Source organism: Terrapene carolina, unplaced genomic scaffold (genome assembly GCF_002925995.2).
Source record: "Terrapene carolina triunguis isolate 2854851 unplaced genomic scaffold, T_m_triunguis-2.0 Scaffold231, whole genome shotgun sequence".
Taxonomy (NCBI): domain Eukaryota; kingdom Metazoa; phylum Chordata; order Testudines; family Emydidae; genus Terrapene; species Terrapene triunguis.
Window position 1 is genome coordinate 9,051,798 of NW_020664582.1, and position 24,880 is coordinate 9,076,677.

Below are 24,880 nucleotides of genomic sequence, written 5' to 3' on the forward strand. Positions count from 1 at the left end.
GGAGAAAGGAAGTTGTTGTTTGGAAAGCACATACACCCAGACAATGGGTATACACCTCATAACAGAATACTGAGCCTTGGGCACATGTGTACCTCCTAGTGGCCCGTGACGGTCCTTGCTCCCTTCCAGACTGGGAGCTGTAGTTGCAAGTCACATGTTTGCTCCTAGTCTGATGCCCAATAGGAAATTGCATTTTGGGCTTCCTGCCTCTTTGGCTGGAAAGCAGACAAGAGAAACCTAGGCCCAGGGGAGGTTCCAGGCATCGGTCAGGCAGAAGGCCTCTATGTCACAAGAACACATGCTGACACTGTGTTTTACAGTACAAACAAAATGCCACTGCACCTCCCTGAGGATAATGATCATTGATCTAGTAAGGCCAGTTCAGGCAGAAGGCCTGAACGCTGCGGAGGGGAAAACCCCCCAGCCGCGAGTCTAAGAGCCCGGGCTAACTGACTTGGGCTCGCACTATGAGTCTAAAAAATACCAGTTTAGACATTGCCTCTTGGGCTGGATCCTGGGCTCTGAAACCCAGCTGGGGGGCGGGGGTGGCATTTTGAATCTTTATGTTAGTAAAGGAAAGCCCTGAGCAAAGGAACTAAAATAACACAGTTGTTTGGAGTATGATTTTCCCCTCCACACCTAGTGGATGTCCACCACTTCATACACCTCCTCCCAGAACAGAGGATGGAACCCTAAAGACACTGAATAGGACTATTAAAATAAAGTAGCTAAGCTGAAATCTCACAGGCCATGTGTGGAAAAGCAGTCCGGAATACTTGATGACCTGGTTTAAGGGGAGGGAGATCTCTTCCCAGGAATTGAACTATGGACAAAAGAGTGCCTTGTTAATATATTTATGGACTATCCTCTGAGAAACACTGGGAGAGCAGGAAGAGTGGTCTACTTAAGAAGACTATGTCAAGGTGTGGAGGGGTTGGATGCTGTGATTTTGACAAGGGAATCAAACCCCAGAGTTTGCTCTTTGAAGCATGGATGCTTTCTTTTGTGAAACTTATAGTGAGAATGCCTTCTCTAGTTTAACTTTTTGGTAAATCTAGGTATGTCGAGACAACCATTTACTGTAGTTTTAAATCCTTTTCTCTCTACCTTTTAATAAATCTTGTGTTTATAAAGAGTTCCGCTGTTCAGTAGGGTTTTCATGCAATTCAGGCTCCGAGGAGAAGAAACATTCAGACAACCTCCTAGAGGGGGGCCCTACAGGGTAAAGTATTCTGAAAGCACTTAGCACTCCTGTCAAACAGCATGGATAGACCCCAGTGAAATGTGATGCTATGATTGGCTAGCGTCGAAGGGGGAGATGTTGAAAGAGCAAACAGGAGACAGAAGTGGAGATGGGTTTGGTGGTGACAAACACCTAGTGCTAATTATCCAAGCACTGTAGTGTGAACTAATTAGGCTATCCTACATTAATGGTAGGAATTGACAGGAATGGGAGAATTCTTCAGATTGACCCCAATCCTGCCAAGTGCTGATCGCTCCCAACTCCCGTTGAAGGCAACTGGTGTTACTGTGCTAGAGAGGTGAAACGTAAACCCAAGACCTTGTCCACTTATCAGTAAAGATTCCATGGCTCCTTGCCCCTGGCATGGTCTAGCCCATTGTTTTCCTATTTCAGTTTTAGGTTTAAGATAAATTTTAGTTCCGTAGCTATTTCACTGTATCTATGACATGTCTAGTGCCCTTCTGTAATCCTTTTTGGCTTGCACACCGCTCACATGCATGCAGTAGTTGGCTTCGTTAGGAGTTTAGCCAGCGTAGAATCAAATGAAGTAAACATCTTAAATGAACCAAACTGTACCATAGAATCTCTATGGATAGTAATTCCATGCTCGAATAATAAGGATAGAGCAGTAGGGATATATTACCGACCACCTGACCAGGATGGTGTTAGTGACTGTGAAATGCTCAGGAAGATTAGAGAGGCTATTAAAATAAAAAACTCAATAATAATGGGGGATTTCAACTATCCCCATATTGTCCTGAGGTGATATGTACCCAGTCAGGACGCAGTGATAAAGTTTCTTGACACCTTAAATGACTGCTTCTTGGAGCAGCTAGTCCTGGGAATGGACGACAGGGGATGGATCGCTTGATGATTACCTGTTCTGTTCATTCCCTCTGGGGCACCTGGCATTGGCCACTGTCAAAAGACAGGATACTGGGACCTTTGGTCTGACCCGGTATGGCCGTTCTTATGTTCTAAGTGTGCTGGATGTTTCATGGTTGCTAGGTTTTTTGTACAAACATTAATTGGCTGATCCTGACAATCCTACGAAGAAGGAAAGCATAATTACCCCATTTTTACATATAAAGAAACTGAGATACAGAGAATAAATGTCTTTGATTTGCCTGTGGCCATTCAGCATGGCAAATGGTATAATCTGGAAATGGATTAGTGTTGTTCTGTCATACAGATAGGTATAAAGAGTGCAGAGACCCATGTGTGGTTCCGGCAAGGGACGCAGATAATTTGTGGGTGAAGGTGAGGCCTACAATTAATTCTTTCAGTCCTTTATTGGCGTTCTAGTTTCTAGTCCAATACCAGTTCACAAGAGCATTCTATGAGTGTTATGTATGCTCTTGCTTTTATATACACATGAAAGCAAGCCTTGTGCCTGCGGTATTATGTGATGCACTCATTCTCTGTCATCATGCTGAGAGAGAACAGAGGAAATGTTGGCTGTTTAGAACTGGCAAGCTACCTTCTCCCTTTGCTCTCATACTCTCTTAAAACTCTCCAAAAACATTAGAACAACCACCTGAAACCCATAGCAGCAGCAGAAAACAGGGCTGCCCGGGGGGGCGGGGGGTGGAGTGGGGCAATTTGCCCCAGGCCCCGGGCTCCACAGGGGCCCCCACGAGAATATAGTATTCTATAGTATTGCAACTTTTTTTTATGGAAGGGGCTCCCGAAATTGCTTTGACCCAGGCCCCCTGAATCCTCTGGGCGGCCCTGGCAGAAAATGAGAACCTACCTTAAACAGTGACTGGGTTTGTTACTTTCTCAATAATATCCTTAACTTCTACTGCTTTTACAGGAAGGAAGCGCTGCTCCCCTGTCAAAGGAGCGAATCCCTGCAGAACAGGTGGGGCTGCCACACGGTGCTATGTGTGACGTTATAAAGCGCACGTTTTCGGTCATTGACTTTCAAAAGGGTTTCATGGTCTCCTTTCCCTCTGAGACAGATGAGAAAGTGTTAGAGACTAGAGATTATACATTTCTGCTCTCCCAGGATTTAACAGCTTTCCTCTACAAGAAAAAGAAGATAACATAGCTTGTTGTGCTTTTTTGTTTTTTTCAGGGATGCTGAGTACTCACTCCTCGAACTGAAGTAATCCTCTCTTGTTTGGGTGTTGTGGTGCTTAATTAGTTTATAAAGTCACTTGAGAACCTGAAATGAAAGATGCTATGCCAGAGCCAAATGGTCTTTTAACTTTATTATGCTTTGATTGTATTGTAACATGGCCTTTTTAATCGCAAGTCTGCTATAATTTACAATGTCTCTGATCTTAAAAATAACTTACCTCTTCTCCATTCTGCTTCTAGTAAGGTATCTTGAGGAGGAGCTGCAGAGCCCTGTGGTGAAATCGTAACTTCCCCTCCCATCATGCGTTGTGCCTGATCTGGGGCTTCTAATACTCTCAAATCAGAGTTCCCTTTCAGCACATGGGAGGCTTTAGTGGTTCGCAAGATGTGGAACAACCATCTTGGGCAATGCTAGGGAGAAAGGAGAGTTCGCGTAATCGAAGCAAGGGTCATGAGAGGAGTAGACTGTAGGAGGATATGAACAGGTTTAGGAGATAAAGCAGAACGACTCTGTTCTTGTACCAGAGTTCTCTGAAGCTTATGTTCAGGCATATACCAAAGGAAATGGATTTTTCACCCTTAGTTCAATGCCTGGTTGGTTCTATAGATTGTTGAGTCACTAGACAAATAGCAAACTCTACTTATTAAGGTTTCAGGTCTTGAAGGTTAAATTCATTTTTCACTGTTTGGATTATTTGTCTTCAAGTCAGGTGAAAATCTGTTGCTGGAAAAGTGTGAGGAGGCAGGAGAAGGGGCTGTATCAGATCATTTTCTAGGTTCAGAGACAGAAATAGGTCCCTCCTGATGTGACGGCCTCTTGAAGAGACTGAACTATCTCAAAGACTCTGTAACCTCTTGAGTCTGTGGTAATGATGAGATCCCAACTTGACTGTGCTGGCAGACTCTGGCTGAAGGGACATTGGGTGGGGGTCTGGGCATCAATTATTTGTTAGTAATGTTTATATTAAAATAGGGAAGATGTATCATGATCAGTGGAGTGGATCAGTGTATCATGATCAGTGAAGTGAGTGGGTCCATGTTCCCTGAAGGGACTGTTATTCACACCACTTGTTCAACTTGACCTGCATTCAGCTTCACTCTTTGCTAATGAAAAAGGTACCACCTTACAAGCTTTTTAAATTCTACAAGGAATACTATCAGACCTTAATTTCTGTCCTCTAACTGCTTTTAAATGGCTTTCAACAAAATTTTGTGTTAGGTAAAGTTAATGTGCTGTTTTAATAACTTCAGAAGCTCCCTTTATTGGAAGCTCTCAGAACATAGTAGCAAATATGGACATAAAATGGACTTTTAGGGTATGATAATCCCTGGATGCTTTTAGGAGAACTGCCTGCCTTGCAATAGAAACCAATATAGTACATCCCAGCATATTAATGTCGGGTCAAACGGTCAGTAGAATTCACCAGGTAGAGACAACAGTGGGTCAAGATAATTTTAATGATTTGCTCTCCAAAGTACTTTAAGAAATGGGTGCAGTTTCTTTTCCTTCTTTCAGTTGGAGCAAACAGGCAATCAGCACAGGGCAGAGAAAGTCTAGTCAGAACTACGGAAAGTGTTCAGAGTGTCTGAAGGTCCTTGCTTTGGCTACTTCTGCAGCTGCACCTTAACAGCTGAAGTCTCTGGCTAGTTGCTCTCTGCAGTTTTATCCCAAGCTCGCAAGGCAGGGGGCAAAGGATCTGTGATTCCACTGTGTGTGTGTGTGGGGTGGGGGTGGGGGGGGGACACAGGATCGGAACAGGTGGATTTTTTCTGCACAAAGCTTGACTGATCACTTCTGATGCAGATGTCTCCTAACTGCCATAAAACACAGTACGGTGGAGGGTCCCTTAATGTCAGCAGGTGGTTGGCCCCAGGTCTAAATGTGACAATCAAGCTGACAACAGAGCTAATCAAATCCCATCCTACAACCGTTTCCTAGGTAACCAACACACATAGCTAGAGAAAAGGTGCTGAACGCTGTGCGTGGAGACCAGAGAGTGCCTTGGCAGATCTACTTTTAAATGCTTTTAAGAATAGTGCAGAAAGCAGCCCCCAAAATGGACAATGTGATACTCCATTTATCCTTACTGGGTTTGCTCATGAGGAAGGAATTCTTAATGTGAGACACTCTTTTCACATGGGCTTGAGGGGTTTGTTTCCCCTAGGCTTACCAGTAGAGACCCATTCATGTCCACCTATCATCACTGTCACAAATGTTCTGCCATCCTTAATATATTGCTACCCAGGCAACTTGTTTGTGATAGAGCCAGCTGTGGGCCCTTCAGGAGGTGAGGATGAATGCAATAGTCATTGAGGCCCTTGGTATATATTTGTCTTTCTTTTTTTCTCTCCTTTTCCTCCTTCCATTGTGGTTGCTAGATGGAAAGACATTTCTTGATGCTCTGAGCAGTGTGTGAGATTTTTTTTCTCTTCCTCAGCAAGGCTTCAAAATCTGGTTGTCTCCCCCCCACCCCACACCCCAAAATGTTCAGACTGGAGAATCTCACCCTTTCCTTAGCCATGGGGACAGTGCAAACAGTTTCTTCAATGCATGATGTGAAACCATAGGGCATCTGCAGATTTGTGTCCTGCTTGCCTGACCCCCAAAATAGATAGGTTCCTTTCCTTTTAGAACATGCATTTGGGGCTCCTCTAAAAATGGAAAGTTGAGCAGATTTAAATTTAGGTTGAGTCAATAATATGTAGAAAACCCCATTTCTATAGACTTTTGTACTCTCAATTCATTTGATTAAAGCACAGGGTCAGTTAATGTAGCTTCTGAGATCTGTTTCTGAACCTGAAGGGTTTTATTAAGCTAAGAAAGAAAATGATTTGCACATGATCAGCAAGGATTTTCTCTATTACGGAGGGGAAAAAATGAGGATTAAATATAGATTTACCCATACCAATGTCATCATCTACCTAGCTGCAGTAGAGATGGATGACAGGATCATTACAGGAGACCAATCTAATACTGCCAATTTACATTGTCTAAGAATCTGTTTTGATCATGGAGATTTACAACTTTCGTCCCTTAATTTCTGAGAACAGAAATAGTGCAACTTTGCTGCAAAGGCACCATTTCAATAATAATTTCAGCACATCAGCAGCAGACACGGTCATTAAGGCATGGATGGAGGATCTATTGCATAATGCAGCTTACTTACTGGTCTTGCATCCGACGAAGTGGGCATTCACCCACGAAAGCTTATGCTCCAGTACATCTGTTAGTCTGAAAAGTGCCACAGGACTCTCTGTTGCTTTTTACAGATCCATACTAATATGGCTACCCCTCTGCTACTTACTGGTCTGTCACTTGTGTTGCTGTGTAAGATCACACCAATGGTCCATCTAGTGTTCTCTCACTTTGAAAGCAGAAAGTATGTAGAGGAAACTACAAGAAATCCAGTAATGGACATTTATGAAATAACTTGCCACAAGGGAAGTTTCTTCCTGACCACAGCAAGTTAGTGATTGGTTTATGCCCTGAAGCATGAAGGTTTACATTGAAAACAAACCAGAAAACTCTTCAATTTCACTTTTTTTTTATAAATTGGATGATGAATAAGTATTTAGATAACTATCTATTATTAAACCTCTAGGCTCCTAATCACATTCAGATACATTTATATAATGTGTGTCCATGTCAAAAAGTACATTAAATTGTTGGTTTCCCCTTTGTGATTGGATGGGGTTTTTTTTATATCTAACTCTGAGAATAGACTATAACTGGATTCACTGCTCTTCTGTTGTTTGTTATGTAGTGAGTGTTAAAACTGTATATTTATGCAAATTAGGGAAACAAATATTCCCGGGATGCTGTATCCAGACTTCAACCCCTTTGCTCACAAATGTGACAAGTGCTTTTAGTATAAATAATTGTCTTTACCCCTGTAGGTTAAAGAAGACATGAGAGAAACTATCTTCTATAAAACATGGCATGGTTGCTATCAATAATCTGTGCTTGTTGCAGTTAATGGCACTATGGCCCTCATCTGAAGCCAGTGGAGAGGCTTCCCATTATTATTGTTTACAACAGGTAGTTCTCCAACAGAATTCTGGGCCCTATTGGGCTAGGTGCTATAGAAACGCACAATGAGAGACAGTCCCTGCCCTGTGAAGTTTACAAGCTGAATTGACGAGACATACAAGGTGGGAGAAAGGCAGTAATATTACATGGGAAACTGAGACACAGAAAGATTACGCGACTTGCCCAAGGTCAAACAGGCGGTCTAATGGGCTCTTCAGTCTAGCAGAGAAAAGCATAACACAATCCAATGGCTGGAAATTAAAGCTAGATGAATTCAAGCTGAAAATAAAGTGTACATTTTTAATAGTGAGAGTAATGAACCATTAGAACAACTTACCAAGGGTCATGGAGGAGTCTACATCACTGAACATTTTTAAATCATGATTGGCTGTTCTAAAAGCTCTTATTTAGGAATTATTGTGGGGATGTTATATGCCCTGTGTTACAAATGAGATCATTTTACCTGATTACAATGGTCCATTCCGGCCTTGGCATCTCTGAAACCTATGGCACCGCCAGGAACCAAACTCAGCTCTGAGTCCCAGTCCGGTGCCTTAACCAAAAGACCATCCTTTCTCTCTGACTTCAGAGTGTATTAATTAGCTCATGCCCTGTATAAGAGCTAAGCATTCTTATAAGAATGAAAGATTCTGTTGGATGTGGAACTGCAAGACATTTAGTCCATGCTTCTGGTTGATCACAGGATTCCCAACAGAAATGTTTCAAATTTAAAACCAGACTAAATGTCTTGTCTACACGTGGAGCTATTCAGGAATAACTATTGCACTTTAAATCTGAATTAACTTGGAAGTAACTTGTAGACAAGCCCTTAGTGACTCATCTCTACAGATCTCTTTAGACAATCAGTTAGCCAAATGCTAAAGTGCTGAGTTTCTTTTATTTTTCTCCCTTGCAGGTGAATTATATAGAGCGTCTTTGAGAAAACAAAGATTCCCTGCACAAGGCAGCATTGAAATACATGAGGACAATGAGGTGAGATGCTTTCCTGCAATATAGCTTTGTTGATTTCCTGAATCTGAAGACTAGATGCAGAAATAAATGTTAATTACAAAAGTCTAACTAACCCAGTTACATCAATACTTTTATCTGAATGTTCCTGAGAACTATATTCTATTACAGCTATTTTATTTATTTGTTACACTTTATACCTTCACTAACAATTGCCTCTCCACACCCTCTAGGTGCTTTTGGCACAAATATAAAATCCATCAGTATCTGCAAATGGAGCCACCTGTACCCATCCTCACAACGTACTATATCAGCTAAAATCAATCTTTCCCATAAACATCGACACATGTCACACTGTCTTCCCCAAAAGTCTGTCTGCTTTGCAACATGCCATGAAGGTCAACATATCCAGGTTATCTGGGGACAAAAGGGAGTTGAGTGTCAAAGGTGAGGGACCCTCCTGGAAAATGTCCTGCCAGATGGTCTTGTAAACCAAGGTGGTCCAGAGAACATGCTTCTGCTCTTGCAGCTATGACACAATCGAATGGGGGGAGGGAGTCTCTCATGCAGGCAGGTCCTTAGGTCAGTTAAGACTTTGTCAAGGTGATATAATGCTGTCTTTATATCAAGATGAATTTTGGGAGTAAAAAATCAGAGTATAACAGCATCAGTGTGTTGAGCAGTACCTGGGTCAAACTCTGCCACCTCTACTTAATACTAGGTAGCTCTTTATTCTACGAGTGGCCTTGCTGATATTGGGTCTGCTTGCAAAATCAAGTACCACCTAACATGAATAGAAGTATCAGAATCTAGCCCCTTGTAATTCTAATTGCAACAGCTCATCACTCTATGACCATGACCCCATCTAGAGAATTCCATTTTCAAAGCACTTTGTCCAAACCTGCCCCAAAGTTCCAAATTGTCTGAGCACTGAGAACATACTGATGGAGTTATAAGTGCTTTTGATGGCTCAGTGCATCCTTTCTCCCGTCTAATAGGTGCACGTGCAGTCACTGGAAATCATTAAAAAGAACGAGGAGTACTTGTGGCACCTTAGAGACCAACAAATTTATTTGAGCATAAGCTTTCGTGGGCTAAACCCCACTTCATCGGATGCATGCAGTGGAAAATATATAAACAGAGAACATGAAAAAATGGGTGTTGCCATACCAACTGTAAGCTTGGCTGAAAAACAGACACATTTTCCAAAGAGAGATTGCCAAGTCCATTTAGTGCCACAATGTAAAGACCTATGTTGAAATGCAGATTTAGTAAAAGTCTCAGTAGCAGTAATAGAACATAAATTTGGTTTCTAGAAGAAAGAACAGAAACTGAGCAAATGAACAACGCTCTAGAAGTTTTTAGCTAGCCAGGGTCTATCTGTCCACACAGTAGTTACAGTACAGGCATCAGCAGTGCAAACTTTTCCACTCTTACCCAGCCTGACCCAAAGCTCATTGAAGTCAGTCGTTCCACTGACTCCAGTGTGTTTTTGTTGTCTCTCTGTAAGCTTAGAAGGACCACCTCTAGGTGTGAATGCAGTTCATTCTGAGACGCAGTTCATTCATTGGTTGAGGCTGCCAAGAAGTATGCCAGTTTAAATCGATTTGTAAGTTGCTTTTGTGATAATAGGAACGGGACTAAGTCCATTAACTCACTTCCTATATTCCATCTGATGACAGTGACTTTCTGTCCTTACTGACCTGGCTTGGATTTTAAGTGGTAACCTAGATGCTGCAACCTATTCCTTGAGCTTTCTAATCCCTCAAACAGCCTTCTGCAGTGCCAGGTGATCAAAGAGAGAGAATTTAGTGTTGGCTGTGGAAGGAGGTAATCCTGTCCTTCGAGCAAAATTGAGTTTCTATATTAGTAAATCGCATAAAGAACATTTGGGGGAAAAAACTGTGAATTAGAAAAAGGATAGAACCTTATTAATGTTCACTTGGGTGATCAGCAAATTCTTACGACAAACATAGTAGTAATTGCTCTACTTCTCAGTGAAGATTCTGCAGCAGAGCATTTAGTGGGTCTGTCATTACTAAGATCTCATTTCTTTTTAAAAAATATAATGTACTCCATTTAGTAGAGGTGATCTCGGCAATTACAAGCTGATAAGCCTGACTTCACTACCAGGCAAACTGGTTGAAACAATAGTAAATAATAAAATTGTCAGACATATAGATGAAGATAATTTGTTGGGGAAGAGTCAACGTGGTTTTTGTAAAGGGAAATCATGCCTCACTAATCTACTAGAATTCTTTGAGGGGGTCAACAAGCATGTGGACAAGGAGGATATAGTGTATTTAGATTTTCAGAAAGCCTTTGACAAGGTCCTTCACCAAAGGCTCTTAAGCAAAGTAAGCTGTCATGTGATAAGAGGGAAGGTCCTCTCATGGATCGGTAACTGGTTAAAAGATAGGAAACAAAGTGTAGGAAGCAATGGTCAGTTTTCAGAATGGAGAGAGGTAAATAGTGGTGTCCCTGAGGGGTCTGTACTGGGACCAGTCCTATTCAATATATTCAAAAGTGATATGGAAAAAGGGGTAAACAGTGAGGTGGTAAAATTTGCAGATGATACAAACCTACTCAAGATAGTTAAGTCCCAGGCAGACTGCAAAGAGCTACAGAAAGATCTCACAAAACTGGGTGACTGGGCAACAAAATGGTAGATGAAATTCAGTGTTGATGAATGCAAGGTAATGCACATTGGAAAACATAATCCCAACTGTACATATAAAACGCTGGGGTCTAAATTAGCTGTTACCACTCAAAAAAGAGATCTTGGAGTCATTGTGGATAGTTCTCTGAAAACATCCACTCAATGTGCAGTGGCAGTCAAAAAAGCAAACAGAATGTTGGGAATCATTAAGAAAGGAATAGAAAAGACAGAAAATACCATATTGCCTCTATATAAATCCATGGTATTCGCACATCTTGAATACTGCGTGCAGATGTGGTCACCCCATCTCAATAAAGATATATTGGAATTAGGGCTGTCAAGAGATTAAAAAAATTAATCGTGATTAATCATACTGTTAAACAACAATAGAAAACAATTTATTTAAATATTTTTGGATGTTTTCTACATTTTCAAATATTTTGATTTCAGTTACAACACAGTGTACAGTGCTCAGTTTATATTTATTTTTGATTATAAATATTTGCATTGTAAAAAACAAAAGAAATAGTATTTTTCAATTCACCTAATACAAGTACTGAAGTGCAATCTCTTTATCATGAAATTTGAACTTACAAATGTAGAATTATGTAAAAAGAAATTGCATTAAAAAACAAAACAATGTAGAACTTTAGAGCCTAGGAAGTCCACTCAGTCCTACTTCTTGTACAGCCAATTGTTCAGACAAACAAGTTTGTTTACATTTGCAGGAGATAATACTGCCCACTTCTTGTTTACAATGTCACCTGAAAGAGAGAACGGGCGTTCGTATGTCACTATTATAGCCGGCATTGCAACATATTTACATGCCAGATATGAATCTTTAGCATATAGAGTCATAGACTTTAAGGTCAGAAGGGACCATTATGGTTGTCTAGTCCAGGGATCGGCAACCTTTGGCATGCGGCCCACCAGGGTAAATGCCCTGGTGGGCCGGGCCGCTTTGTTTACTTGCCGTATCCGCAGGTCCAGCCGATCGTGGCTCCCACTGGCCGCGGTTTGCTGTCCCAAGCCAATGGGGACTGTGGAAAGCGGCGTGGTCCGAGGGATGTGCTGGCCACCGCTTCCCGCTGCCCCCATTGGCCTGGGACAGTGAACCGTGGCCGGTGGGAGCCGTGATCAGCCGAACCTGCGGACATGGCAAGTAAACAAACTGACCCGGCCCGCCAGGGGGCTTACCCTGGCGGGCCGCGGGCCAAAGGTTGCCAATCCCTGGTCTAGTCTGACCTCCTGCACAATGCAGGCCACAGAATCTCACCCACCCACTCCTGTAATAAATCCCTAACCTATGTCTGAGCTGTTGAAGTCCTCAAATCATGGTTTAAAGACTTCAGGGTGCAGACAATCCTCCAGCAAGTGACCCGTGTCCCACGCTGCAGAGGAAGGTGAAAAACCCCCAGGGCCTCTACCAATCTGCCCTGGAGGAAAATTCCTTCCCGACCCCAAATGTGGTGATCAGCTAAACCCTGAGCATGTGGACAAGACTCACCAGCCAGACACCCATATGTCCCTTCATGCTTCAGCCACCATTCCAGAGGACATGCATCCATGCTGATGACTGGTTCTGCTAGATAACGATCCAAAGCAGTGTGGACCCATGCATGTTCATTTTTAACATCTGAGTCAGATGCCACCAGCAGAACGTTGATTTTCCTTTATGGTGGTTCTGGTTCTGTAGTTTCTGCATCAGATGTTGCACTTTTAAGACTTTTGAAAGCATGCGCTACACCTCATCCCTCTCAGATTTTGGACAGCACTTCAGATTCTGACCTTGGGTCGAGTGCTGTAGCTATCTTTAGAAATCTCACATTGGTACCTTCTTTGCGTTTTGTCAAATCTGCAGTGAAAGTGTTCTTCAAACAAACATGTCCTGGGTCGTCATCAGAGACTGCTATAACATGAAATATATGGCAGAATGCGGGTAAAACAGCAGGAGACATACAATTCTCCCCCAAGGATTTCAGTCACAAATTTAATTAATGCATTTTTTTTAATGAGTGTCATCAGCATGGAAGCATGTCCTCTGGAATGGTGGCCGAAGCATGAAGGGGCATACAAATGTTTAGTATATCTGGCATGTAAATACCTTGCAATGCTGGCTACAAAAGTGCCATGCAAATGCCTGTTCTCACTTTCAGGTGATGTAAATAAGAAGCGGACAGCATTATCTACCTTAATTGTAAACAAACTTATTTCTCTTAGCGATTGGCTGAACAAGAAGTAGGACTGAGTGGACTTGTAGGCTGCAAAGTTTTACATTGTTTTGTTTTTGAATGCAGTTATGTAACAAAAATCTACATTTGTAAATTGCACTTTCACGATAGAGATTGCACTACAGTACTTGTATGAGGTGAATTGAAAAATACTATTTCTTTATCATTTTTACAGTGCAAATATTTGTAATAAAAATAATATAAAGTGAGCACTGCACACTTTGTATTCTGTGTTGTAGTTGAAATAAATATATTTGAAAATGTAGAAAAACCATCCAAGAATATTTAATAAATTTCAATTGGTATTTTATTGTTTAGCAGTGCGATTAAAACTGTGATTAATCGCAATTAATTTTTTTTTAGTTAATCATGTGAGTTAACTGCGATTAATCGATAGCCCGAATTGGAAAAGGTTCAGAAAAGGGCAACAACATTATTAGGGATATGGAACAGCTCCCATATGTGGAGAGATTAGTAAGACTGGGACGTTTCAGCTTGGAAAAGAGACGACTAAGAGTGAACATGATAGAGATCTATAAAATCATGCCTGGTGTGGAGAAAATAAATAAGGAAGTGTTATTTAGTCCTTCTCATAATACAAGAACTAGGGGTCACCAAATTAAATTAATGGGCAGCAGGTTTAAAACAAACAAAAGGAAGTATTTTTTTCACACAATGCACAGTCAACCTGTGGAACTCCTTGCCAGAGGATGCTGTGAAGGCCAAGACTATAACAGGATTAAAAACAAGAACTAGATAAGTCCATGGAGGATAGGTCCATCAATGGCTATTAGCCAGGATGGGTAGGGATGATGATGGTGTCCCTAGTCTCTGTTTGCCAGAAGCTAGGAATGGGTGATGGGATGGATCACTTGATGATTACCTGTTGGCTGTTCATTCCCTCTGGGGCACCTGGCACTGGCCACTGTCGGAAGACAGGATACTGGGCTAGATGGACCTTTGGTCTGACCCAGCATGGCCATTCTTATGTTCTAAGGTAAAGCATTCTCTGTCAACTTCTCAAAGCAGACACATCAACATATAGGTCTATCACTGTTTCACTGATATGTTTTTCATTCCTTTCCAGTAAATGGAAGTGTGTCGTGAATGTTTTTGACTTTGAACAAGAGGTCTCTGACCTAAAAAAGTTGAGAAATGCTGCACTCTAACCGCTGCTGACGTAGAGTGTTGTTGACACAGAATTATTTTTCTTCTCTAGAAAATGTGAGGATTTCAGTTTAAACCTTTCTGACAAATCCAACAAAATGAGATTAGTTTAGCTCCTGATACTAGACATTTAGGCTGCCTCAAGATTTTGGACATCTTCCCATCTGGATATACTGCCAATAGCATTTGTTGTGCATAAAACCATTCATAATCTTCTTTGGATCTGACTTCTACATCTAAGCCTCAGGCATAAAAGCTTCTACGTTAGAGTGTAGTGTGCTGTATCTAACTCAGAGATACTTGAATGAAATTGATTTTTTTCAAAGTAAAATATACAAAAGATCACTCCAAGCCTGAAAATACATCACTAATTGTCTATGGAGGTTGACACCAAGTGCACCAACATTGCTCTTGCAAAGCCTGTTCTAACAAAAGCCTATTCAAATGACTATTTCTTTTCTTCAGGAAGGAGCTCAGCACAGGAACTGTAAAACTCACGTCCTTATTCTTGTCCTACATGGGGGCAACATCTTAGATACAGGAGGAGGGGACCAGAACTGCAAGATGGCTGACATCAACACCTTCAGTTCCGTGTTTGAGAAGGTGACCCGAGCCCATTTCCCTGCTGCACTGGGCCACATCTTAATCAGGCTTGTCCACTGCCCAGCCATCTGTTTGGAGGCTTTCTCTCTTGTTTCCAAGTAAGTTAATTTGCATTCTAAGGCACAGCTTTGCAAAGTGTGGCCCTCCAAGGTCTATGCTATTCACAAGTTTTTTTATATGGTTATAGTGCTTTCATTGGCCTGGCATGGAATACTGCAAGTCCTCCTTACCCTCTTGCCCGTTTAATTAGTAAGGACATGGTCCTGTCCTTTTCTGGATGGATGCAGCAGTAGAAAAGAGGGTTATAAGATGACTCTGCCTTCCCATTCAACACTCAATGGTGACTGCAGCTTTGTGCTAGGCTTTCCACTGGTGCCAAAATACTGTGGCTCCAATGGGATGGGGGCGTGCTGCTGGCTCAAGAAGTTGCTCAGGTCCTTGGCCCTAGTAGTGGGCTGTGATGTGCAGGTACCGTTAGGTACACCCTAACATACGTTGTCTCCTCACCCCTTGGCTTCCCACATCCATCTTACATTGGGTTGGCAAGTTAATTCCAATGACTGATGTGTCCCCAGCTCCCACCCTCAATAGTTGTTCAGCTCCTGGGGCTTTAAATTGGGATTCAGCTCATACTGTGTGACTAGTAGTTATGATGTGAACAATGGATTATTGCTTGCTGTGTTTAGACTTGAGTGTGGATTACATCATGATCAGTTTCAGAACCACGGAGCCCAATCCTGAAGTCATTGCTTAAGGAGGCTCAAAAAGTAACTCCAAATCCATGTCACTGCTCTGTAGCTGTAATATCTATCAGTGTGGGCATGGGAGATTTTTGAAATCACGTAGGCAATTAAGGTGCACAAATACCATTGACTTTTAACAGGTATTGTGCTCCTAAATCCCTTGGTTTTGAAAATATATCTTATGGTCAACAATATCAGTAAAAAAAAATGTTTACCCGGCATCTATGTCGAGAAATATAATGTTACCCATACATCCTTTGACACTTAAAAGAAATTTAAGATGTACAAATTGCTTTTAAAAATAAACTCCCGTATCCCATAAGTGGGGAAGAAAACAGGCTGGATGAGCATTGATGTTCCTTTTCTCTAATATCTGACAACTGCTGTGAATAATCCGCAGTCACCGTTTTTCTTGCTTTAAAAGCTATGACAGCTAGATCTGCGTGCCAGTGTCCCAACTGGCATTGACAAATCTAACCTTGCATGCTCATTGTTTAGATGCTGCAGTGCTGGACACTATAGAAGAATTTGGTAGATAATTTTCATTGTTTAAACAACTAAGATGGTTTATTGCTTAAATTGGTTTAGGAATAAAGTGGAAAGAGAATTCTGAGGAGTTAAAACAGAAATTATGATTAGCTTTGACGAACTCTCCTTAGCACTGGAAAAGCAGGAAGGAAAAAGCCTTTAACACATAATAGTGGCTTGTGATCAGCCTTGTTGCTGGGGAAGAATTTAAATCTGAACTTTTTTTAACTGTGTAACACAACTAAAACACAAAAGCATTATAGTGTCTATTCACCTGCTAATGGCAGTTAATGTAACCTCAAAATGCTATAGTGTTTTGCAGTATAGCATTCATTTATCATAATTAACTTAAGAGACGGCAAGATAAAGCAAGGGTTTGAATGAGCTATTAAGATGCTTTTTAGAACACCTATTGACTTTGGATGTTGAAGGTACTGGCCTTACAAAGGAAGATTTGGTAGCATGAGAGATACATTGGGTCTGATGGATTTTTCTTTCTTAACAGATGCTCTTGCTAGAGGATATAAAAGAATATGGTGCTTGGGGCCTGTATTTATATTAGAGAGGGTGCCTCTCATGTTGATCAATTCTTGGTCTATATAGCTATGAATCTGCAGTAAGTGGTTTCTGATTCCTGATTATGAATATGAAGCTCAACGCTTAGACCAATAAAGTTAACCTTTGAATATAATGGGAATAGATTATAAAGTCACTTAATTGTTTATAGAACAAACATTTGCTTTTGATCTCTACTTCTTCCTTGTTTGGGTGTAGTCCTGATTGAGTGGTATGAGGGAAATACCACAGCCCAGGAGGGCTTAGACTTTTTCAGTGGATTATTTCCTTGTTGTGAAAGAAATTAGTGTGCTGAAATGAAGGATGTTCTTTCCTAGTCTATTTTTAGTTAACAGAATGCACGTAAAGCCTAATCCAGCACTTGTTGAGAATAATAGCAAAAGACTGCCACTGATTTCAATGGATACTGGATCTGGCCCGTAGCTCCCATGAATTCATTGAACTAGAATGGACTAAACAGCAACAACAAGGTAGTAAAGCTTCCACTGACACAGCATTATGGTATTCAAATATTGTGGACATGAGCACAGTATGCTGGAATCTTGAGCTGGTTTATTTCTTTCACCAGCGGGAATGCCTAACTGCTTTGCAAAACTCCATTCCAAACATGTTAAAATGGCTTTGCTATGCAAGAATGTGTGGGCTGGAGTCTTGGTCTCATGGGTGGCTGTTGTGCTGCCTGGCCATCTGTTTGTTGTGCCCTCTGCGTAGGGGGTTGTGTTGGAGGTGATAAGGGGAATGGGCATGTCAAGGAGAGGCTAGCATGATTGCTGCAACTAGAGAAGTTTAAAGCAGCCTTTAGGAATTAGATTATCTTTGCTCCAGGGAATGATGGATAGATAGACTAACCAGTTTCACTTTTGTATCTAGTCACTTTGAGGTTCTTTTTTCGTTGTTTATGTTGAGAAAAACACAAAAGATAAACAAAAAGCCCCAGTAGAGAAAAGCAATTTTGTTCTTTAAAAATCAGTTTTGTTAACCAAATGTTGTTAGTAACATAGATTAGGAAACTCGGGTCTTAAAAATAGATAATTTTTAGCTCAATTCCATCCTTGGAAGTATGCCACACAGTCATCTGTCAATGTAAACTATGCACGAACCCAAATTGTTTGTGGACACTGCATGACATAAAGTAGTGTCCATTTTAAAGATTGGGTGTAAAGCAGAGAGCATTTTGCTACTTCCTTACATTTCTAGCTGCTAGGTCCAGTCTGAGGCACTCTTCTAAAGGAGAACCACATTACTTTGTATAGTTAGCAATGACAGTGCTCTCAGTTTATAAAGTGACTGAAATAAAACATTAGTTTGTATTTTTTTTAAAGAATCTTTCACAAAGATAGTTTAGTTCCTGCCCATCTTTCTTCAGGGCAATATATTATGCCTGGTTTGTACGATTAATCTATCAGATCATATTGTCGTTAAAGCCAGTAGCTTTCTGAGATTTCTGGTGGGAATTCTTCTGTGCAGTGAAAATCATTGTGCTATAAAACATACGCATAATATTTCAGAAGAAAAACAAGTCACCATGAAAAATTAAATGCAACTTTCAGTGAGATGATAGTCAGCAATTACACCTCAGAGACAGGCTTAGTTTAATATTTACTGCACTCTTAAAGCAAAAACCAATCTTCATAACTTTAAGCTGGTAACTAGATATTAAAAATGGACACATCCTAAAGTGCCCGTTCTGTACGCTCATATAAAAATGTCTTCCCCTTGAATTAGTTTATCATGACTATTAACTTTAGCATTTATCATCATTGTAGAAGTAATAATTCCAGATTTGTGTTCCGTTCAACAATGCTGTGTGATGTGAGAGATGACATCCAGCAGCTCCTTAAAGAGAGGAAAGTTGGCCTTTGTAGTTAAGGCACTGGCCTGGGATCAGATGATCTGGGTTCAATTCCTGGATCTGCCACAGACTCCCTGTAGGGCCTTGGGCAAGTCAGTTCATCTCTCTGTGCCTCATTCCCCCACAAAATTGATTAACAGTGACATAAAGCAACTGCATTAGAAAAGGAACTCTTCTACTGACTTAGGGCCCGTTACAAAGCCTATAGAAATCAACCGAAAGACTTCAATGGACTTCGGGTCCTAACCTGAGGCCCTGATTCTGCAAAGGGAAGTTAATGGGACTTGGTGAAGGAGTAACAGTCCCCTTGTAGGACTGAGGCCCTAATAGCAACCAAGTAACAGATTTGATTTTCCTTTCCCTCTCTGCCAAAACCATCCTCCCACGTGACATGCCCACACCAAGCAAACTAAGGCAATGGGGGCTAATCCTGCCTCCTTAGCATCTGGTAGAAAAATTGCCATTGACTTTAGTAAGGTTGGCTCTCATATCATTGTAATGGTAATTGATTATTTTCTCCCCAATTCTATTAATGTAATTCTATTTGCCTGTGACATTAGACCAGGCAGCATTCCAAAAAGGAGGCTAGCTGTGTAAATATAGAATGTTCAGTAATGGGTTTAATTAAAACCTTTAACAACCTCTTCACTGTTTTCTCATGGTCGGGTGAAATGAATTCAGAAATAAATGATATGGCTTTTCTTTGGTTTCATCCACAAAATCACTTTGCAATTATTGGCCTGGGACTCATGTCAAAACATATCCACTTCCCTAATTGCCCTTTTTTTTTGCTCATTATTTTTGCAGCACTGGAATTCATTTATTAAACGACAGAAACTTTTCAAGTAAATAATTAGGTTTTTCCTTAGTCTTGAGCTCTTCTGTGCTCATAGCTTTTGTATTCAGTAAACAGTATTTTCTAGGCCAATTTGACTGTAAACTCTGGGAACCATGGTCTGTTCCCTTTAAGAAAAGGAAATTTGTGTTTGATGCAAGACAAAAAGAATGCAAATGGGGAGGGGGGGCGGAGACCTGGCCTTTTTGGTAATAGGTTAATCCAGTATCAGTAGAGGGCAGAGGGGAAGTAGATAGTATAGGAAATACCCCACCCATACTATTAAATCAGAGGTGCAACCCATGGGCCCAATTTTCTATTCTGCTACATTCCTTTTGTGTCACTCTGCAGACACAATGGCTAGAAACCCCGTGGAGCAGGCCAGCTGGGAAATTCCCCTGTAAAGGGGGAATCCCTGGGTGAAATACAGTTGGTATAAGTTGCCACTTCTAGAGTATTAAAAAAATGGAACATCCCAGCATGATCCTGAGCCCATGCAACTGGACAGCTGGCAGTGTGCGCTGAGCATCCTTACAGGTTTCCCGGGACAGCTACCTCAATAACGGGATGATCCTGGAAAAAATTTGGGCAGGTGGCAACCCTGACAGCTGGGATAGTAGCTTTATACCACCTGGCCTCACAGGCCCTACTGTGGGGGCAGGGCTGAAAGTCTATTCACCAGTGCTGGAAGAGCCCCTTGGGCCCATAGACAAGGGTGTCAGGTAGAGTTGCTCCTGAGTCTGCTCTAACTTACGGTGGAGGCCAGATTGGCCGACCTCTGAATCAGAGAGTAGTAAGAGTGGCAGAAAGCCCTCCTTGGCAAAGCACAGATTGGCCAAACCGAAGAATAAGGCTATATTAAAAAGGCGTATGATGTAATGATTTACCTGTTGTAAACAGATGCCGTTTCTATACAACTTACACATACCAGCAAGTCGATAGTAGAATCCTGATTCTTTAACCTTCAAAACATTGACTACTACCACTTAAGTCACAGGAGATTTCTTTTAGTAGCTGCTGGTATTTGGTCTCTTACCCATGATGTTAGTTAGCCACCAGGGGACATCATCATTCATAGCCACAAAGCCAGTGCTACTGAGTGTCTTGTAACAATTTAAGCGCTTGTGCTGCCCTACCTGAATCCCTGACACTTGTGCAGTTGTATCAAGGGGATCCAAAAGTCCAGAAACTTACCTGTCAACCTTTAGCAACTAAGGGACGGATCCAACGCCCCCTTGTATTCAGTAGAAAAACTCCAACTGACTTCAGTGGGCATTAGACCGTAAAAAGGCAAAATGTAATTATTTAAATATCTCCTTTTAGAGTTTGTTTCTGATTATTCCCATGCTCTGAGTCAGCAATTAACATAATGGATGGACCATTTTCTATCCATACAAGATAATCAGTGTCTCAGTAGTTTATATCATAAATACTATAAATGAGCAAAGGGATAAAGTTGCGTTTTTTATAGTTGACTTGTATTGAAAACAGAGATATTTAGCTTGCCAGAACTGTTCATTATTTATTCAGCTGATAGCATATTGGAACCTGTTCTTGAAATGTAAATTTTATTTTTAATGAACTTAAAGTAATAATTTTGAGACTGCTCTGTTGTGGAAGATCTAGGGAGGAGAATCATTCTGGGCAACAATTAATATATTGTGGATGAAAATGGTGGCGAATAGAACTCTGTATATAGGGGCTAGATTGGTATTTAAGACTTGTGCCAGTGTCATTTTAAGAATAAAGGGAGAGCCAATAGGAGTTGGATGCCAAGTTGTCATTTGTGCCTTTGAAAATCTGTTGTCCCTAAATGAGGAGTAGCTGTTATCTAATTGAACCACCTGTAAATCCAGGTTTAAGCTTCCATCCTGCAAAAACACACACGCATATGATTAGCTTTCTGCGTACAGCTATGCTTGAAATCAGTGTGACTGCTTGCGTGCGCAAAGTTAAGGGCATGCTCTGTGCCTGATCATGGCATTAATACCTACAGACCTTTGTTTGAAAAGAATGCTGGTGACTAGCTAGCAACCCACTATGTATAACTGTCCTGTGGTGTTGTAAGCAGATCATGAGAGTCCCATTGTTCCTTGGAAAAGATAAAATGGGAACTGGGGGAAAGTGGAATTTCCATCCCATGGGAAATTCCAATATGTAGAAACTGGTTTTCACTCTGAATCGGAATGAAAAGGCAAAATTTCTTGTGGAACAGAAGCTCCCAAAATTGCTGATTCAGAAACATCACAATGTTTTGTTTTGATAATGTCCAAACATTATCATATAGTATAAAATAATAATTATAAATGTAAGTCAAAATGGAATGTTTCAAACCTATCAAAGCAAAATGTTTCCTTTTGACACTTCTCCATTGAAAATTTTACCAGAATCAATACATTCCCACAATATATTTCAATTTTGACAAAAACAGATTTTTTCCAGTAGAAAACTGTTCCACCTAGAAATTTTCAACAGACTCTAAATGGAAGCATATATACCTTTCTGGTTGAAGTGGGTAGTGTATGCCAGTATCTCTTTGATATTGAGCTATGTTCTTACTTTGTAAAAACCTTCCCTGTTGAAAACCAGAATCCTAACAGAAAGTTACCACAGTAGAGATATTCCACTAAAATTAATTTCAATTGTACTCAATAAAGCTGAGGAAGGTTTTTGACAAGACTCTCTCCTCTCCAAGGAGCTTACAGTCTAAGTATAAGACAAGAGGCAACAGATGGATACAGACACCAAAGTATCTGAATTAATAAAGGTTGTCAGTTTTGGATGGGAAAAAATGGCTTGTTCTTGAAGATACTAAACCATGATGGAATAAGTTTAGATGAAGGGAAGCAAACGGAAGGTTGGTAGTGCTGTATATTTCATTCTGTTTTCCTTTCGCATTCTAATCTTTCATTCAAATGCTTCCTCTCATATTTGAAAGAAGACACTCTGTTAAGATGGAAAGCTTCTCTCTCTCACCAACAGAAGTCAATCCAATAAAAGATACTCACTCACCCACCTTGTCTCTCTCATAGCCTGGGATTAACACATTCATAACAACACATCTTCTTATAGTCAGCATTTTTATTTTAAGTGCAGCACTATCAACAATAGTAATCCATTTCTGAAGCCTGAATTATGTGATACCTGACATGCTTATTGGTCTGATAGGAGTGAGTATTAAAATGTAACATTGTAAGTAAAGTATATTCTCGTTTCCACCAAAGTGCTGCAAATTGATCCCTATGCATTGCCTCACCGCTCGCAAATTCTTACTATTTTCCTATATTGAGTGCTTTCCCCCAGTCTTTGTGGCCTTGCAGAGATAGGACTAGACCAGGGGTAGGCAACCTATGGCATGCGTGCCGAAGGCAGCACACGAGCTGATTTTCAGTAGCACTCACACTGCCCAGGTCCTTGCCACGGGTCCGGGGGCCTCTGCATTTTAATTTAATTTTAAATGAAGCTTCTTAAACATTTTAAAAACCTTATTTACTTTACATACAACAATAGTTTAGTTATATATTAAAGACATAGAAAGAGACCACCTAAAAACATTAAAATGTATGACTGGCGCGTGAAACCTTAAATTAAAGTGAACAAATGAAGACTCGGCACACCACTTCTGAAAGGTTGCTGATCCCTGGGCTAGATTGTGTCCTTGTCTGTCTTGGCCATGCATTCTTTACTCTATTAGATCTGTTGTGAAGCACAGTCCCCACTCTTCAGTTTCTCCCTCCTGTGATTAAGTGGGTGGCAAAAAGAGGGAGAAACAGAATAACTGGCCAGACACGAGGAATATAGAAAATGGAGCCCTTTCAAGATGCAGAGTAAGATTCTGAGTCATAATTCCTCCCCCGAGCTGCCCCTGGTTTAAAGCACTTATACTCTGCCCACTGTTCAAGGCTAGGATTGCCAGGCATCCGGTTTTCGGCCTGAATGCCTGGTCGAAAAAAGGAACTCTGGTGGCTCCGGTCAGTACCGCTGACCGGGCCGTTAAAAGTCCAGTTGGTTAAGGCAGGCTCCCTGTGGCTCCCAGAAGCAGCTGGCATGTCCATGCAGCCCTAGGTGCAGGGGCAGCCAGGGAGGTTCTGCACGCTGCCCCCAACCGAGTGTTGGCTCCGCAGCTCTCATTGGCCGGGAACCGGGGCCAATGGGAACTGTTGGGGGCAGCAACCTGCGGGCAGAGGCACCGCGCAGAACCACCTGGCCACCTAGGGGACGCAGGGACATACTGGCCGCTTCCGGGAGCTGCTGAAGGTAAGTGCTGCCCAGAGCCCGCACCCACTCCTGCACCCTGAACCTCTCGGCCCCAGCGTGGATCCCCCTCCGGAACCCCAAACCCCTCACCCCACCCCATAGTCCGTCCTCCCAGTCAGGGCCCTCACCACCTCCCACACCCTAACCCCTTGCCCCAGCCCTGAGTCCCCTCCTGCACCCAAACTCCCTCCCAAAGCCTGCACCCCACACCCCCTACTGAATCCCAACCCCCTAGCTGAGCACAAAGCCCCCTCCCACATTCTGAACCCCTCAGGCCCCACCCCTAGCCCGGAGCACCCTCCTGCACCCCTCATCCCCAGAGCCCACAATCCCAGTTGGAGTCCTCACCCCCTTCCACACCCCAACCCCTTGCCCCAGCTTGGTGAGAGTGAGCAAGGGTGGGGGGGAGAAGGGGCGGGACAGGGGCAGGGCAAGGGTGTTCAGTTTTCTGCAATCAGAAAGTTGGCAACCCTATTCAAGGCTGAGCCTCCAGGGACAATTCTAGTCCATAGATACTTCAGCACTATGGGGGCTGATTCTTATTTGTGCTGCATCTTGCGTGTGTTGCTTACACCAGTGCAAAGTGGGTGTAAAAATGCTACCATATTGGATAGCTAGCATCCCATACTCTCTTTGTACAGGTGCAAATGACTGAACAAGGACAGCGGTGAATCAGACTCTATAGATTTCTTAACAGATTATGGAAAACGTTCATGATACCATTCGTTCATGCATCTTTCAGCACTTATTGGTGGTCTTTGCAAAGCACAGCTTCTGGCCCAAACGTTAGATTTGTATATTCATAGATGAAGGTCAGAGGGGGACCACTATGATCATCTAGTCCGACCGCCCATAGAATTTTCCCCAGAATCTGGATTAAAGCATACCTTTTACTAATGTACAGAGTGGAATTCTGTAGCACTGAAAAAAGCCCTTAGAAAAAGAGGTGCTATAGAATGATAAGGCCTGGTGATTTAGAATGCCTTTTATGGCACCCTTAAGTGTCTTTTCTAAGCCAGCATTCCTGAGCAGCTAACCAGCCAGATGCGATCTTTGCTGCTTCCTAATGGACTCTCAAAGGACTTGGGTTCTGGATGATGGA

General features: G+C 41.8%; 1 protein-coding gene across 1 annotated transcript in view; it reads left to right on the forward strand.

Moving 5' to 3' along the window:
- The window catches only part of PITPNM3 (PITPNM family member 3), a 345,453-nt gene that overhangs the window by 235,804 nt on the left and 84,769 nt on the right, over positions 1-24,880 (forward strand). Inside the window, exons 4-5 of the mRNA XM_024206929.2 lie at positions 8,275-8,351; positions 14,850-15,085. Of these exons, the coding sequence (XP_024062697.2) occupies positions 8,275-8,351; positions 14,850-15,085 (313 nt within the window). The remainder of the gene's footprint in view (positions 1-8,274; positions 8,352-14,849; positions 15,086-24,880) is intronic.